The 16,511-nt window shown below is 35.1% G+C and overlaps 1 protein-coding gene and 1 pseudogene across 1 annotated transcript; both read right to left on the reverse strand.

Moving 5' to 3' along the window:
* Positions 1–531: 531 nt before the first annotated feature.
* On the reverse strand, positions 532–2,437 carry LOC113737383 (UDP-glycosyltransferase 92A1-like; annotated as a pseudogene).
* A 1,954-nt stretch (positions 2,438–4,391) lies between these two features.
* LOC113737384 (uncharacterized) lies at positions 4,392–7,812 on the reverse strand. The gene is made up of 4 exons (XM_072083741.1): positions 7,536–7,812; positions 5,169–6,956; positions 4,787–5,060; positions 4,392–4,642 (listed from the first exon to the last, which is right to left on the reverse strand). The coding sequence occupies exons 1-4, from the start codon at positions 7,810–7,812 to the stop codon at positions 4,624–4,626; spliced, it is 2,358 nt and encodes a 785-aa protein (XP_071939842.1). The 3' UTR covers positions 4,392–4,623.
* Positions 7,813–16,511: the final 8,699 nt, after the last annotated feature.

Genomic DNA, 16,511 nt, shown 5'->3' on the forward strand with positions numbered 1-16,511 from the left:
CTCTACCGAATTCCTTGCTTTTAGTTTCCTATTGCCCGTAGGACTCCAATCTCCTAATTAGCAAAGGAAATGCAATCTCTTTGTAGTACCATGTGGGCCCGATTGTTTGAAATCCCAATTATCTCCAAAAAGTCCCTCATTTTTGTAGTTTTCTGTTTCACTTCCTGAAATTAAGTCAAATACCAAATATAAGTAAATATTAATAATTAAAACAATATTTGGCAAGGATAAAGGGAAAAATTAACAATAAAATAACCAACAATTAACACCCTATCAGCTGTGTTTGAAGCGCCCTATGCTGTTTGAGAGGTGAAAAGTTCATTAAATGAAAGGGCGATTCTGTCCCAACTCCCAAGAGTGAAGATAATCGTTCATCAGAAATCAATTCAGATGCTTAACTAAATAAGTTGTATTTCAGATGAAAATGGAGGGGACTTAAATATAAAACCCAATTGTCCCAGTTGCCAAAGGAGAAGCTTACTGATAGAAGGACAACTTTAGCTTAGTAGAAGATTATTCTTCAACAAAACTTCATTCAGACGCTGTTAAGAAGAGTTTTCGCTTGGCTAAAACTGCAGTGATGAAATCATCTATAGCTTGAAAAGAAGATCCCTTGTGTCCTTCCTCTTCCCTTACAACAGCCCTTATCAACTATCTTATCTCAAGTGCCTTTCTTTTCATTTCCTCTCCATTTCCTCCTTTCTCCATTAAAGTATTTATTACCATCTCCACATCCTCCTTCTGTAGATGGCTCTGTAATCCCCCAGTTAACTCAATACCAACTCCCATCTCCTCCATGATCATCTTTGAATTGTACCCTTGTTCAGCTGCAAGTGGCCAACCAATAATGGGCACACCATGGCTCGAGCTTTCCCTGATTGAATTCCATCCACAATGACTAAAAAATGCTCCTGTTGACTTGTGACAAAGAATCTCCAATTGGGGTGCCAATTTATGCATCAACAATCCTTGATTTGTTTGTGCCATTCTTTCTTCAAAACCTTGCGGCCGTACCAGTCAGCCTTGAATTCTCCTTTAGGATCAAAACCAAAGGGAGTCCTTATGGCCCAAATGAATAGTTTCCCAGAGTCTTCTAACCCCATAGCTAATGCCATCATCTGAGGAGGACTAACAGTTCTGGGAACTGAATGAGATGTAAGAACAGAACACTCAGAATTCCAGCCATTCCAGGCATTGTTCATTAGGCAATCCTGGTTCTCTGCCGCTGTGCTGCTGACAGATGATTTTGGATTCTGAAGAAGAATCTTGTTGAAGCATCTGTGGTGGAAGAATAAGTCCAATGCACCAAACAGGGAGCTTTATGTCCTTCCTCAGCGCAGCCAAGCCAAAAGGCTCAATTTCCTCCACTCTATTGCTTAACAATCCAAGAGATCTCAAAGAATTTGTTATATGTGGCTGAAAGTACTTTTGACCATTCATCAGTCCCCTCTACAGCTTGCAGATATCTATGCAGATGGGTCATATGGAACCGGCATGAATCAGGAAAACCTGGAACACTGAACTCAACTTTGCCAGAGGAACGATGATGGAGGTTCTGCCATATTGAAACATAGGCAGCACTTCCATGGGCACCACTTGACATTAAGAGGGGTGTTAACAAGGGTGATGGTAGAGCCAGTTCTTTGTTGAATTTTCTTTGCTAAAGCTAGGAAAGGGATTAGATGTCCATGAGCCATGAATGGCAGCATCACTATATATTCCTTCAAGCCAGGTATCTTCCCTGTATTTTCAGGATAAGAAAGTTTGATGCCTTTTAGATCTTAACTGCTTGTGGTGTGATTGTGTGTGTGAAAAGCAAGGAAGAAGATTTGCAAGCTCAAACAGCGTAGTCAACAATTGTCTCACCAATTAGATGCTTTATTCATAGGATTCATTTTTGTGATTTGAGTGGTGAAAATAACATATTAATTATTCATGGCATATTTGTGGTTTTAAGCATCAACATTGACTTGACAACCGTTAGCTTTACTATTGAATCAGTGACCTTGACCCAGTAATATTTCTAGTTCAATTAACCGGTTGGATAAACTGTTTGCCAACCTAAGGATGGAGGAGTATGGGGCGTTCGCATTCTGGTAACTATAATTGAAGCAATTCTTTCAAAAGCGAGATGAAATTTGCTCACTATGGACGACTCGCCTTGGAAAAAGGTCCTTCATGCAAAGTATTGTCGTCTCCCCAAATCAGAACTCATCTAGTTGCTCCTACATATCAAGCAGCATCAGAAGCTGCTCAGATTTTCTTATGCACAAAGAATTCAATTTTGGCTAGACGGGGTGATTCTTGATACGGCAATTGAATCTTTTCAATTCCGTCTTAAGCAATTGAGGTATAGAGTTAGGGAGTAATATACACTAAAGGACTGCAAATGGCCGGTGCTCCAACAGGTTTTGCCGAATGATTTACTTCTTGTCATTGTTGAAGATTGTAATAGTGAAGATTTGCTTTGATGGGGATTTTCTAACTCAGGGACCTTTTCAGTTAAATCAGCTTACGAGACATGAAGTTAATGACTTCAAAAAATTGCAAGGCATATACCAACAAAGCACTGCTTGGTGCTGAGACTTGGTATACACTATAGGTGATAAATCAACCCACTTAACTAAATTTATCCATATCCGTCCATGAATAGATGGGTATGAGTATTTTAAATTTTTGTATATAGGTATAAATGAGTTACCCAATAATATCCATTTAATAAATGGGTATTATTGGATAACCCATCAAACCCAATTAACCCATTTAGAATTCTCTTCCCCCACCCATTTTTTTTTCAAATTTTTCATTTTGTCATGATGTTAACTACTTTTGTTTCATTATTATTATTTGTTGGTTTTATTTTATTATTTTATTTTCTCTTAGTTTGTTAACTTGCTCATTTTTCAGCAATACCAATTTATGATAAGTTTTAGCCTCTTTTCTTATCTTTCTAAAATGAAATTTTAAATTTATATGTGAATAAAATGTTAGGGGTTCAAAATTTTTGGATTAAGTTTTTACATTAACTTTTATAGTACTTAGTTCAAAATTTTATATTATTATTATTCAATTATTAAATAATATGTAATTTTGTGACATAGAGTATAAATAGAAAAAAATTGGTAATTAGGCTTATTGAGCATTATAAATAAATATTTAAAACTAATGATGGGTACAAAGAGCGGTATAAATTGGTAACTTAGTTTGCAAAAATGAATTGAAATGAGTTTACAAAATGTTAAAATAAATGGATTATAAATGAGTAATTAGGTTACCCAATTCATTTTTTGACTTACCTATTTGTGTCCATCTAATTAAATGGGTATAAATACGTTGACTCACTTATACCCATTACCCATTTTATTCAATCCAAATCCGTCTAAGTCACCCATTTTGACACCTCTAGTATATACTAATCCAGTAAAAAGATACACAAAATATTGTAAATGTAGTAGGGGCATGACAGAGACTTGTGTAACAGAGGATCCTTTACCTCCTAATCTCATATAGAAAGTTCGAGTTCTCTTAAGACGAAATTCAGGAGTGCAAATCATTGCAATTTTAGAGGGAATACGATTCTTGTGCTTTTTTTTTTTTTTTTTTTTAAACATCAGTCTTAATTTGCAACTCAGTGTTAAGTCATTCTTGTCATCTAATGAGATGGGTGCAACTCACAATGGATTAAGTAGTTTTATAATTTCGACTTCGGCCTTCCTCTGACTAAAAAGAAAAAGGATTGATGAACCATTTAATTAATTAATTTGGCCAAAAATGTTTGAATAATTTGATTTAGATCAATTGGACAGTCAACATTTTGTATAAAAGCAAGTGCATTCAGTCATTATTATGCACCTATAAGCCTGCAATGGCTTTGCTCATGTTTAAGAAGTGATGCTTATGCTTGGGCGTATATGTCTAGGGATGTAAACGAATCTAATCAAGTCAAATATTCTATTGTTCAAGATTGTTTGATTATTTTAATAAGTTTGAAATTTTGTTCAAAATTGATTTGTTTATTTGTCGAATCGAGATTGAACGAGTTTTTTATGAAATTTAAAAATTATCAAATATAAAATGCTTTTCAAGATTGATTTGACTAGTTAGTGAATCAAGTTGAACAACTCTTATCAAATCAAACTCGATTTGAATATCGACTAGTTTGACTCACCTTTTAGTTCTTTTTACATCAACAGACATAATTGGTGATGAAATTTGGGGGATATATATATTTGCCGTCTCAAATACATTGTTTTCGTCAACATCTGCATTCAAAAAATGGCCCTCTTAAATACATTCTTTTCATCAACAACAGCATTCAAGAAATAGTTATGGACTAGTTAAAATATGAACTTTGATTTACAAGGAGATAATAAAAAGCAGATCAAAGACTATTCAGACCGAAAACAATGTCATATTATTATTACTTTGAGGATGATAAAATTACGATACATTTCCAATATCTTGATTTTCCCCCTGTACTAGTTCGGGTTTCAATTCCATAAACTCTATTAGCTATGCGGAGTTTATTTTTACATAGAATACATACTCTACATCATATTATCTTCTGCTTATGCCTGATTGTGCTATTTAGGGGTAAAAACAGTGAGGCACTGCGGTCTGCATTTAATAGGAGACAAGATACCTGCAAAAAAACCAAAAACATCATCCAAGTTCTACATGTCTGATTCATCTATTAATTTAACAAGAAAAGAAATGGAAAAGAGACTCATATTGCCACGGTTAATCACAAAGAAGTTACTTTGATGGTTCACGAGTTGATATCAACCTGGAAATAAAGAGCATTGTTGGCCTACATTGAGGATCAACATGTAGACATTCTCTTGCTAGTTTGAGAACGGATATCAGAATCTTTTCAATTTCTTGATTGGGATATAGAAGTCTTTGGTCTAGCAAGTCTCTCAGTTCTATCTTTTCAGGCTTTGAAGACATTAGATGAGCAATCAAGTCACCAGGATGCTTTCCTTTGATTACTTCCATTGTTAGCACCCCAAAGCTATAAACGTCACACTTTTCGTTAACTTTCATTGTGTAGGCAAATTCTACAAGACAAATTTGGAAAATTATGTTGTCATAACATGTGATCATTCTTGGATTTACCAGTTAACAAATTAATGAAAGGAAAAGAAAAGTAAAACCTTTATAATTACCTGGTGCAACATATCCATAGGTGCCAGCGAGAGAGCTCCAGTTAGATGAGTTTCTTCTGAGAAACTTGGAAGTGCCAAAATCTGAAACATGAGCCTCGCATTCTGGATCAAGCAAAATGTTGTTGCTTGATATGTCTCGGTGTACAATTGGTGGTGAACAATCATGATGCATATAAGATAAAGCATGAGCGACGCCTTTGATGATTTTCAACCTCTTTAGCCAGTCTAGTTCCTTAGCTTCTTCTTCTATGCTCAAGATTTTGGCCAAGCTTCCCCTTTCGAGGTACTCATAAACCAAAATTGAATGCTGAGCATTTGAGCAGAAGCCAAAGAGTTTCACAATGTTCCGATGCTTGATTTCTGTCAAGGCCCTGATCTCATTCAAGAAACTTTTATCCTTTGCCACATTAGGCACGTCGTGAGGTCTTTTTACAGCTACTACCTCGCCTGATGGAAGCTGTGCTTTGTAAACACTTCCACAACCTCCTTTCCCAATGCAAAATATTTCACTGAACTCTTGTGTACATCTTACGATTTCCTTATACAATGCTTTGCCATCATAAGCACATATGGCAAATAAACTGCCCTTCTTCACCTCCACATCTTCCACTCTCGAATTTCTTTTTCTCCGATTATTCAATTTCAGAGCACCGAACAATAAACCAAGAAGTATGAATGATCCCAGAAGAGGTAACACAATTATGAGAACAAATTCCTTCCTTTTATCCTTGGCATGCTTTTTAATCAACCGGGAACTTTCACAGGCTCGTAACCCTGTAATATTGCCACACAAACCTTTATTTCCCTTTACTTCTTCTAAGGTTAGATTCACAAAGGCTCTACCACTCGGAATTGGACCCTCCAAATTATTAAAAGAAAGATTAATGTGCAATAAACCAGGCATTTCTGCCAAAGCCTTTGGGATCAAACCAGAGAGGTTATTCTGGGAGAGATCCAATGTCCACAAACTCTGCAAATTTTGAAACTCAGATGGTATCTCTCCTGTGAGGAAATTTTGACTCAAATCCAGTTCAGAAAGTTGGGTTAACTCCCCAATCTGCAATGGAATCCTTTGACTTAAAATGTTGTTGCTCAGGTTCATGTGAAACAAGTGCTTCATATCACCCAAATTTTCAGGTAGAGCTCCACTCAAGGAGTTTGTGGACAGGTCTAGAAATTCCATTAACACTCCGAATTCCTGAGGTATACCACCAGCAAGTTGGTTGTGATGTAAATCTAGTTTAAGCATAGAAGCTAACTTCCCAACTGCCTTTGGTATCTCCCCTGATAAATAATTTGAAGAAAGATCAAGTGCATGTAGCTGAGTTAAATTTCCAATTTCTGGAGGTATACCACCTGTGATGTTGTTCTCTGCAACCTGTAGGGTTTTCAAAAGTTTGCATTTACCCCAGTTTCTAGAGAGTTCTCCATAGAATTCGTTGTTGCTGAGATCTATGAAATCCAGGAATGGATAGATTCCAAACATCTCTAACAAGTTTCCTTGGAAACGGTTACCGTCAAAACGGGCCCTAAGTAAGCTTGAGCAGTTTTTCAAACTTCTTGGGATTGGGCCTGTAAGCATGTTCCCGGATACTGTAATGTTTTGGAGCATTCCACTTTGACATAGTAGTTTTGGCAATGGACCAAAGAACTGATTATGATCCAATTCCAATACGACCAACTCATTCAGGTTTCCAAGCTCTTGTGGAATGGTACCAGAAAATTGGTTTTCTCGAAGAAACAGTATTCTTAAATTGCTGAAGTTTCCAATTGAAACAGGAATTGAACCTGAAAGTTGATTGGAAGAGAGATCTAAATTCACCAGCCTATTGAGGTTACCAAAAGTAGCTGGAATTGAACCAAAAAATTGATTGTTGTAGAGTTCAAATGCTTCCAAGTTACTCAAGTTACCAATTGAACTAGGAATGGAACCGTTGAGTTGGTTCTCACCTAATTCCATATCGGTAAGAAATTTTAAATCACCAATTTCTTTGGAAATTGAACTCGAAAATTGATTTTCATAAAGATACAATTCAATCAAATTGGTCAAATTGCCTATTGACTTTGGGATTGCATCGGTGAGATTATTTTGCTCCAGGTGAAGAAACTGAAGTGAGATCAGATTCCCCATCACCATGGGAATGGGACCTGAAAGTTGATTACTTGCAAAACCTAAATGAGTCAAGTTTCTCAAGTTGTAAATTTCAGGCGGGATTTTGCCTGACAGCTCATTAGCCCAGAAATCAAGATAAATGAGTTTCGACAGGTTACCTATTTGTTTTGGTATACTGCCAAAGATCTGGTTAAAGCTGAGATCAAGATATTCAAGATTTGGGAGGGATGAGAACGGGAAATCATAGAGGCTACCTTTAATACTCCAATCTGAGAGGTTCAACCTGTTGACACTTCCATCAATGCAGGAAATACCAGCCCAAGTGCAAGGAAGTACAGAAGAATTCTTGGCATTGCCTGATTGAAGGTTCCATGAGGTTAGGAAGCTATTGTTCTGGTTCAAAAAACTGGCTTTCCATTTCAAAAGAGCAGCAGCTTCTTCAGCAGAAGCTGAAGCTCCACATTTGGGGTGAAAAGATGGGAAAAGTATGACGACCAGATAGGATATAGAGATTATTTTGAAAGAACCCATGATTACTTTCAATTTCAATTCAAGTTGGCTAACCTTGTTAGTCTGTACCACAAATGAAGCTAGTATTTATCCTAATTGTACATGGAAGACTTCAGAGGTCCTCTTGCTTAGACTGAAGTTCGAATGGAATTTGACAATTTACCAAACACAAAATTTTATTTGAGTTTGGTTTCAATTGTTGGCAAAACCAAGCTTAAACAAATTCTTACCAAACTAAATTAAAAAAAAAAGTTTGTATTTGAGCCCTTATTCCAACATTTATTTGCTTTCAAGTGGATTGTTAGCAAAGTTAGTTTTTACCACTTGACAATATCTTTAAAATCAAAATTGGCCCTCCCTAGTCTTGTGTGCATCCAAATATTGCTCCTCCTCCCCATGCCACCTACCCCACCCCATCATACTCATTGCCAAAACTTTCCTTTCTTCAATTGCCTCCTTTTCCCTTCTTGTCCTCCATCAATATCTTCCAAACTTGTGTGATTGACCAGGTTGTCATGACTTTGATCAATGGTAACCGCTTTTACAAGTTTTCGAAATTGATGGGAAACGTAGGACCAAAAGGAAATGGATGATTGTTTTGAGAGAACCCTGGATCAACTCAAGTTGACTGACGTTGTTATCTGTACCACAAATGAGGCTACAATATATCCCTACAGTACAAGGAAGACTTCATAGGTTTTCTTGTTTTGTTCCTTCTTCTTTGTCTTTGCTTGTTGAGATTGGAACACTTAGGATGCAATGGTCCAAGAAATTTAAAGCAATACTGGAACGTTTAATGATTGAGGTTGAACGTTCTTATCTTCTTTGACTTATTTTTCTTACTAAATCTATAGAAAAGGTAACTCTAAGTACTTCTTGGAGAAGGAGTACCAATTACCTGATATTTAAACCACAATCAGTAGGTTGAGATATTTATGTTGTAGTTCTATAGCAGATCAGAAGTCAGATTAATTTTGGCCAGAATTAGGAGAAGCATTTGTTTAAATTCAAGAAATTTTGGACTAATTATATTGATGGATTCTAAAACTTTATTACCCTAACAAGTTCAATAATAAGATAACTTTCTCAACAGAAAAATACAAACATAAAATTGTGGGAATACATACAAGAAAGGTACTAATTTTGTTTCAAGAATCGATTCTAACATACAACTCTTGATCATTTTACATTCTGTATTAACACCAATTATTGTGCTTCACAGAAGTAGAAGAAACTTGAAAACTTATCGCGCACTTTTAACATGCCAGCATCCATAATCAGTGAGCAATGTAAGTTCGTGCACACTGGCTAAATGAAAATGCATAATGTAAGATTCCGGAAAACACTTCCAAAACCTGACCGTGTCAGCCACTTGGCCTGTCAATTAGCCACTTGAGCTAGATAGATAGATTATGTTAAATAGAGAGTCTTTGTAACTAAGCTAGTTGGTTGTTTATTTGCAGAATCAAATTTAGATGGGTTTTTATCTAACCAAACTTAAATTGAGTTCAAGTAGAATAAATTTTTTTACGTGTAAATTTCGCTTGTGTACTAATAGAGCTAAGCTTAAGTTGTGTTTGACAATTATAGAACACAAAATGCTGTTTAAGTTTAGTTTGAATAGTTGACGAAATCAAGCTCAAACAAGTTTTTGCCGAGCCAATCTTAATTCGAATATCAAGTAATTTAGTTCAATTGTTTGCCTTTATTGGAGTATTAGTCCTTTCAAGTGGATCCTTTTCGATTCGAATATGGAGTAAATTTTTATCACCTGACAATATATCTAAAGTCAAACTTGGCACTAATAAGTCTTGTGAGTCCAATTTCTGACCCCCCTTCCGACTCCCCTCAACCCCTCATGTTCATTGCTAACGCTACCCCTTCTTTAATTCTCTTCTTTTTCCTTCTTATACTCCATTAATATCTTTCAAATGTTTCATAATTGACTCGTTCAACATGACTTAATCAATGGTAACTGGTTTTATAAGCCTTGAAAATAATGGGAAAAGTAGGACAAAAAGGAATATGGAGATTATTTAGAGAGAGCCCATGATTATCCCTACTGTACAAGGAAGACTTCAAAGGTCTTCTTGTTTAGTCCCTTATCCTTCCCTTCGTCAATGTCTTGGGCTTCTTGCCTTCCCTTATATTTCCTTTTATTTAATTATAAAAATTATAGCTACTGTGGTTCAGAAAGACCGGAGTTCTGAAAGTGAAGTTCGTTAGGTTACCTACACTCAATATAAGCCATTTTAAAGATGTTGGACCTACCAAGCCCGAAGTCATGGCAACCTTAGCAAAATGAAGTAAATTGTAAACCCACCAACGATAATCAATATTAAATATCTTGTTAAAGAAAATTGTCTTCTTCTGTTGATTTTAAAATATAATTCAAGTTTAAGGATGAGATAAACTTGACTTTTGGGTAACTCTCGAAAATGTATTTTGTAGCAAAGTCTACTCAAATGGGTTACCAAACACTTATCGTTTAATTATTTTTTCAAATGAATTTCCATCTCCAAAGAATTCATTAAAAATGGCTTCCGGAGGGCTCTATTGGCTCAAACCTTTCTCAACCAACTTTAATTAGAACAGAAAATGAATAAAAAGAGTCACTTGACTGAAATTTCATTGCTACAATAAGAGCTGCATTTGTCATTTCCATGCTTTTGGCCCCCCAATTTCTCAGAAAACCATCCCGTAGTCACCATAGAAGGAAGGGGTGATCCAAATGTTGCATTGAAAGAATGTACCCAAGATTCAACTCAGTTAATAAAGACATTAATTAAATGATTGTGAGATGCATGCTCATAAGTCTTGGAGTCTCACTTCAACTTGAAAAAAAAAAAAATCCAAGTTCTTGAATTGTGCCGAAATTATTACATAGTCCCATGTTCTTTTTCCCAACTAGGTCAGTGATAACAACATTAAATGGTAATTACGTAATTGTAAATCTCTCCTTTGGCTGTTAAGTCTTTCCATTTTCCTCTACCTTCTTATAAGGTTTAGTGTCACTCTTTTAAGAGAATAGAAAAAGTGTTCTCTTAGATAAATGATCACTTCATAGTCCGGAGTACTAACAAGTCAAACGAGTATATTTACAATAACAAATCAAGTCAATGATAAAATTAATTTGTCCCAAAAAAACTGATTGCCAAAATAAGTAGATTTGAATTTATGAGTCAAGTAAAGAAAATCAATCAAGAATACTAATTATAAACAAAATATAAAGAGCACAGACAATTAGGTAAGTATTTATAGACAATTCTTACTTCTTAACTTAGCTTATGAATCTTCACAGGTTCTTCTTGTCAGTTTCAGCTCCTCTCTTCACTGGATCTCCTTTCCATTTTTCACAGTACCCATCACAATTAGATGTGTGGCACGTGTTTTATTTATTAGAAAAGGATATAATCATTATTAAATTTGACTAATCGTAATCTTTACCGATAAATGAAATAGAGGTGTAATGTATTTAGTTATGCATTATAAACAATGGAAAGGGGATTCACTGGAAAGACCCAAATCCCCGGTTGTGGACCGGACCAAATCTTCTTGACTAAGTCTTCATAGGTCCTATTGTTCATTAACTACACAACATTAAATATGATCCTCTGACTCATTCACTTGAATATTTTCTAAATCCTGAAATGGTTTTGAAAATTAGGAAGCTCGAGACATGATATCTCATGAACGTATTCATGCATTTAAAAGGTAGGGTAGAGCATCTCACCGACGTTTTCTCCTTTGGCTAGGCCGCGGCTTCTACTATGCCTCTCTTTTGAAGGCAATCCACGAGGCCATTAATTGTGCCATATGAGAGTACAAGTTGGAAGATTTAAAGACGTGCTGAAACATTTAGATGATTTTACATTTTATTTCTTCGAGTTATACATTTATATGATCCTGTAATGCTTGGAGTTCTAATTCGGCTACATTGTTCTTTCGATGCAGAATTTTACTTATGTTTGCGTCTTCTTATTTAGAGATCATAGGCTTTTATATCTTTAACTTGAAAATCAGTGAATACATTAGATTAAGGACATATTGATGGGATATAACACATGAATCTTATTTTTCTTCATAATGCTCAAGTTCTATCCCTTGACAATTGCAAGAATGTAGACTAATCATCTGTTTGATAACATAAAAAAGTGCTGAATCTGAGTTTTTTCAAACATTCAGATATTTTGACTGTTTGATAAATGAAAATCCATTTGCTGAACTTGTTAAGTAGTGCTGAACCTGTATGTATTTTTTTCAGCACAAGAATCCTAACTGAATGCTTAATTCTGATAAGAATCAATAAAATTACTTTAACTACCTTATTTTTTCTATCAAATCTACCCTTATTTGTTACTTATGTTCAAAATTCTTATCTAATTAAACAACCTAATATTCTTTATCTAATGGTTTTTTATTTCTCTTTTCTCCCTTTTGAATGACTTTCACATCTTTTGCATACTCCTCATATAATATATTTCATCTTTTATATTAATTTGATTTAAAAATAAATATTGTCATTTTCATACCTAACATTTTTAACTAATAAAATCATAGGTTCTATTTCTTTTTTGGATGAAAAGATATAGGGCAAAATTATCAAATTTAACTTACTAAGCATTCAGTTATAAATATTTATCAAACAGTAGAAATAAGTTTAGCATTAAAATTCAGACATTCATATATTTCTTTTCAGTGCTTAAAATTCAACAAATTAATTGTTTCAGTATTCAAATTTCAGAATTCAAATTCAATTTTATCAAACGGAACCTAAATGCTCTTTGTATACATCTCCATTCCTTTACTTCCCATAAAGGGACGAACCTTGTCCCAGATTCAACTACATCGTGGGCCGACTTCCTGACACTTTTGACGGCAATCTAGCATAGATTTTCCTACAAATAGAGATCTATCAATTCCAGATTTCTCATCCTTTCCAAAATCAGTTTTCAATACATAAATTTTCCTTGAGCAAAAATGGGTTCCAAGACACTTATTTTCTTTGCATCTCCTTGGCTATAAGTACAAAATATGCACTAAATTTCGTGGCTATTCTACGTAGATTTTAACTATGTTTTGGTACAATTCAAGAGTTGATTTGATATTATCCTTAAAAGTTGATGTTTGATTATTATTGATCAGTGTCAAAACTTTTGTCCATATTTACTTATTCGGTTGTTTTTGTAGGAAAAGGGGAAAAGGACTTGAACAAATAGCAGTGACCAAGTCAAGCAAAGAAACGAGAAATTTGTCAAAAAAATGCAGGGGAAGGTAACCTGCCTAGTAACCCCCTAGAGACAGGATGCGTTACTGAACTGGTTCTCGAGCAGAAAGTTATGTAGAAGCAAGGCATTGTAACCGTCCCCGTAACTCCAATAGATTGAGCCAGTTATAGGATCAACCATGCAGCCGAAATTCTGAGCAACTTGCACAACTTTTGCAAGTTGATTCTTTTTGAAGCCATTCTTTTTTTGCCCAGTTATTGGGTTTTTTTCTAACCAAACTCAAATTGAGTTCAAGTAAAATAATTTTTTTTACACGTAAATTTCACTTGTGTGTACTAATAGAGCTAAGTTTAAGTTGTGTTTTATAATTACAGAACACAAAATACTGTTTAAGTTTAGTTTGAATAATTTGCGAAATCAAGCTCAAACGAGTTTGTGCGCCAATCTTAATTCGATATCAAAGTAATTTAGTTCATTTTTTTAGCCTTTATTGGAGTATTAGTTCTTTCAAGTGGATCCTTTCGTTTCGAATATGAAGTAATTTTATTTTTATCACCTGACAATATATTTAAAAATCAAACTTTGCACTAACAAGTCTTGTAAGTCCAATTTCTGGCCCCCACCCCCACTCCACTCAACTCCTCATGTTCATTGCCAACGCTTTCCCTTCTTCAATTCTCTTCTTTTTCCTTCTTATACTCTATCAATATCTTTCAAATGTTTCATAATTGACTCGGTCATAATGACTTAATCAATGGTAACTGCTTTTATAAGCCTTGAAAGTAATGGAAAAAATACGACCAAAAGGGAGATTATTTAGAGAGAACCCATGATTATCCCGACTGTACAAGGAAGACTTTAAAGGTCTTCTTGTTCAGTCCCTTATCCTTCCCTTCTTCATTGTCTTGGGCTTCCCTTATACTTCCTTTTCTTCAATTATAAAAATTATAGCTTCTGTGGTTCAGAAAGACCGGAGTTCTGAAAGTGAAGCTCATCAGGTTACGTACACTCAATGTAGGCCATTTTAATTCTTTTGTTTTTCATCTCCTTGGCTATAGTACTAGCAATTACCTCACAGGTGGCTGCTAGGGAATTGGCCGAGGCTTCCACGTCGGTTGACAATTGTAAGGCATTTATTCTCTTATCCACATATTCCAATGTCCTCAATTTGTTTTTCTTTGGTCCTAACTTCTCTTATGTTACCTATTAATGGGTTGTGATCGTTACTAATTCTGGTTGGGATTCAGTTATAGGTTGTGTTTAAACAATTTTAAGGGCATCTAAAAAATCACTGATTTTGACTTGCACGTCAAAAGACAAATTTTCGACCTGAATATAATATTATCGATTTGGTATTCTTTAAAACAGAAAACATGCAACATATTAGTCCAAAATCTGGAATTTCAAATTGTATGACCCTAGTCCGGTAGTCCCCAGATGAGTTTATTTGACAAGGTCATTCCTAGATTACATTAGTGAATGTACATGCTTTATTATCCTCATTGCAGCCGAGACACTTGACCATCGTCTTGACTATGGGGACCCTGGAGGAGGAGGAGGGGACCCTGGAGGAGGTTGGCATCGTGATGGTGGCTACGGAGGAGGTGGTGGCAGCCGCTATGGGGGATATCCTGGTCAGGCTGTGGATGCTGAGCCTTAGAACTAATAAAGCCAGCTTTAACCTAGGTCATGAATACTTAAACAGGCTTACTATAATAATACGCATACTTTGTAGTGTGAAATACAAATAAGAGCCGGATTAGTCATCATGTAATGTGACCACCATGTATTTGCTAGCTAGCTAGTTCACTATTCCAATATGTGAATTTTTTTTTTTAATTTTTGGATCATTATCAAAATTCGTTGTACCCTTTTTCTTTTTTTGGGCAAGCTTAATTAAGCAATACAAATGTGTATATACATGTGTGTGTACTAGACGCACAACAACATCAAAAAGGTAATGATAATACTGTAGTCGTGCTTCTTTTCAATCAAATTTGGGATTGTGCCCTTGTTGGCTATAAGGTCCAAAGGACTTTTAAGTCAAGATGAGAACCAATCCCAGTATTTGAGGTATAAAGATATATTGCCTCATCTCCTTCTTATCACGATGCACCAACCGGGGAACCGGGTGGTGGATGCAGCGCCCAACTGCCAAGATTTCGAAAATCCTATTTATTGACAATAAAATTAAGGGATAAACTAGTCTAATTAAGTAAATATTCTAATGTTCAAGTTTGTTTTATTTTTTTTAATGAATTTGAAATTGTGCTAAAGTTAGCTTGTTTATTTACGGAGTCATAATTAAACGAACTTTTGTTGAATCAAATTTTTTGGAGTCAAGTTGGAATGGAGTTTGATAATTTACCAAACACAAAATTTTTTTTGAGTTTGGTTTCAATTGTTGGCAAAACCCAAGCTTAAACGAATTCTTACCAAACTAAATTCAAAAAAAGAAGTTTGTATTTTAGACCTTATTGCAAGATTATTTCTTTTCAAGTAGATTTTAGCAAAATTAGTTTTTGGTACTTGACAGTATGTTTAAAATCAAAATTGGCCCTCCCTAGTCTTGTGTGCATCCAAATATTGCTCCTCCTTCCCAGCCCACCCTACCCCACCCCATCACACTCAGTGCCAAAACTTCCCGTTCTTCAATTGCCTCCTTTTCCCTTCTTGTCCTCCATCAATATCTTCCAAACTTACGTGATTGATTAGGCTATCATCACTTTGGCCAATGGTAACAATTTTACAAGTCTTGGAAAATGATGGAAAACATAGGACCGAAAGGAAAAGGAAGATTGTTTTGAGAGAACCCACGATCACTTCCAACTCAAGTTGGCCGACGTTGTTATCTGTACCACAAATGAAGCTATAATATACCACAAATGAAGGAAGACTTCAGAGGTTTTCTTGTTTAGTTCCTTCTTCTTTGTCTTTGCTTGTTGAGATTGGAACGCTTAGGATGCAATGGTCCAAGAAATTTAAAGCAATATTGGAACGTTTTAATGTGAGGTTGACCGTTCTTATCTTCTGTGACTCATTTTTCTTACTGAATCTGTAGAAAAGGTAACTCAAGTACTTCTTGGAGAAGGAGTACTAATTACCTGATGTCTAAACCACAATCAGTCTCTGTAGGTTGAGATATTTATGTTGTAGTTCTATATTAGATAAAAAGTGAGATTAATTTTGGCCAAAATTAGGAGAAGCATTTGTTTAAATTCAAGAAATTTTGGACTAATTATATTGATGGATTCTAAAACTTTATTAGCCTAAAAAGTTCAATAATAAGATAACATACTCAATAGAAAAATACAAACATAATATTGTGGGAATACATATATACAAGAAAGCTACTAATTTTGTTTCAAGAATCGATTCTAACATACAGCTCTTGAGCATTTTACATTCTATATTAACACAAATTATTGTTCTTCACAGAATTAGAAGAAACTTGAAAACTTTTCGCGTACTTTCAACATGCCAGCATCCATA

Source organism: Coffea arabica, chromosome 3e (genome assembly GCF_036785885.1).
Source record: "Coffea arabica cultivar ET-39 chromosome 3e, Coffea Arabica ET-39 HiFi, whole genome shotgun sequence".
Lineage (NCBI taxonomy): Eukaryota > Viridiplantae > Streptophyta > Magnoliopsida > Gentianales > Rubiaceae > Coffea > Coffea arabica.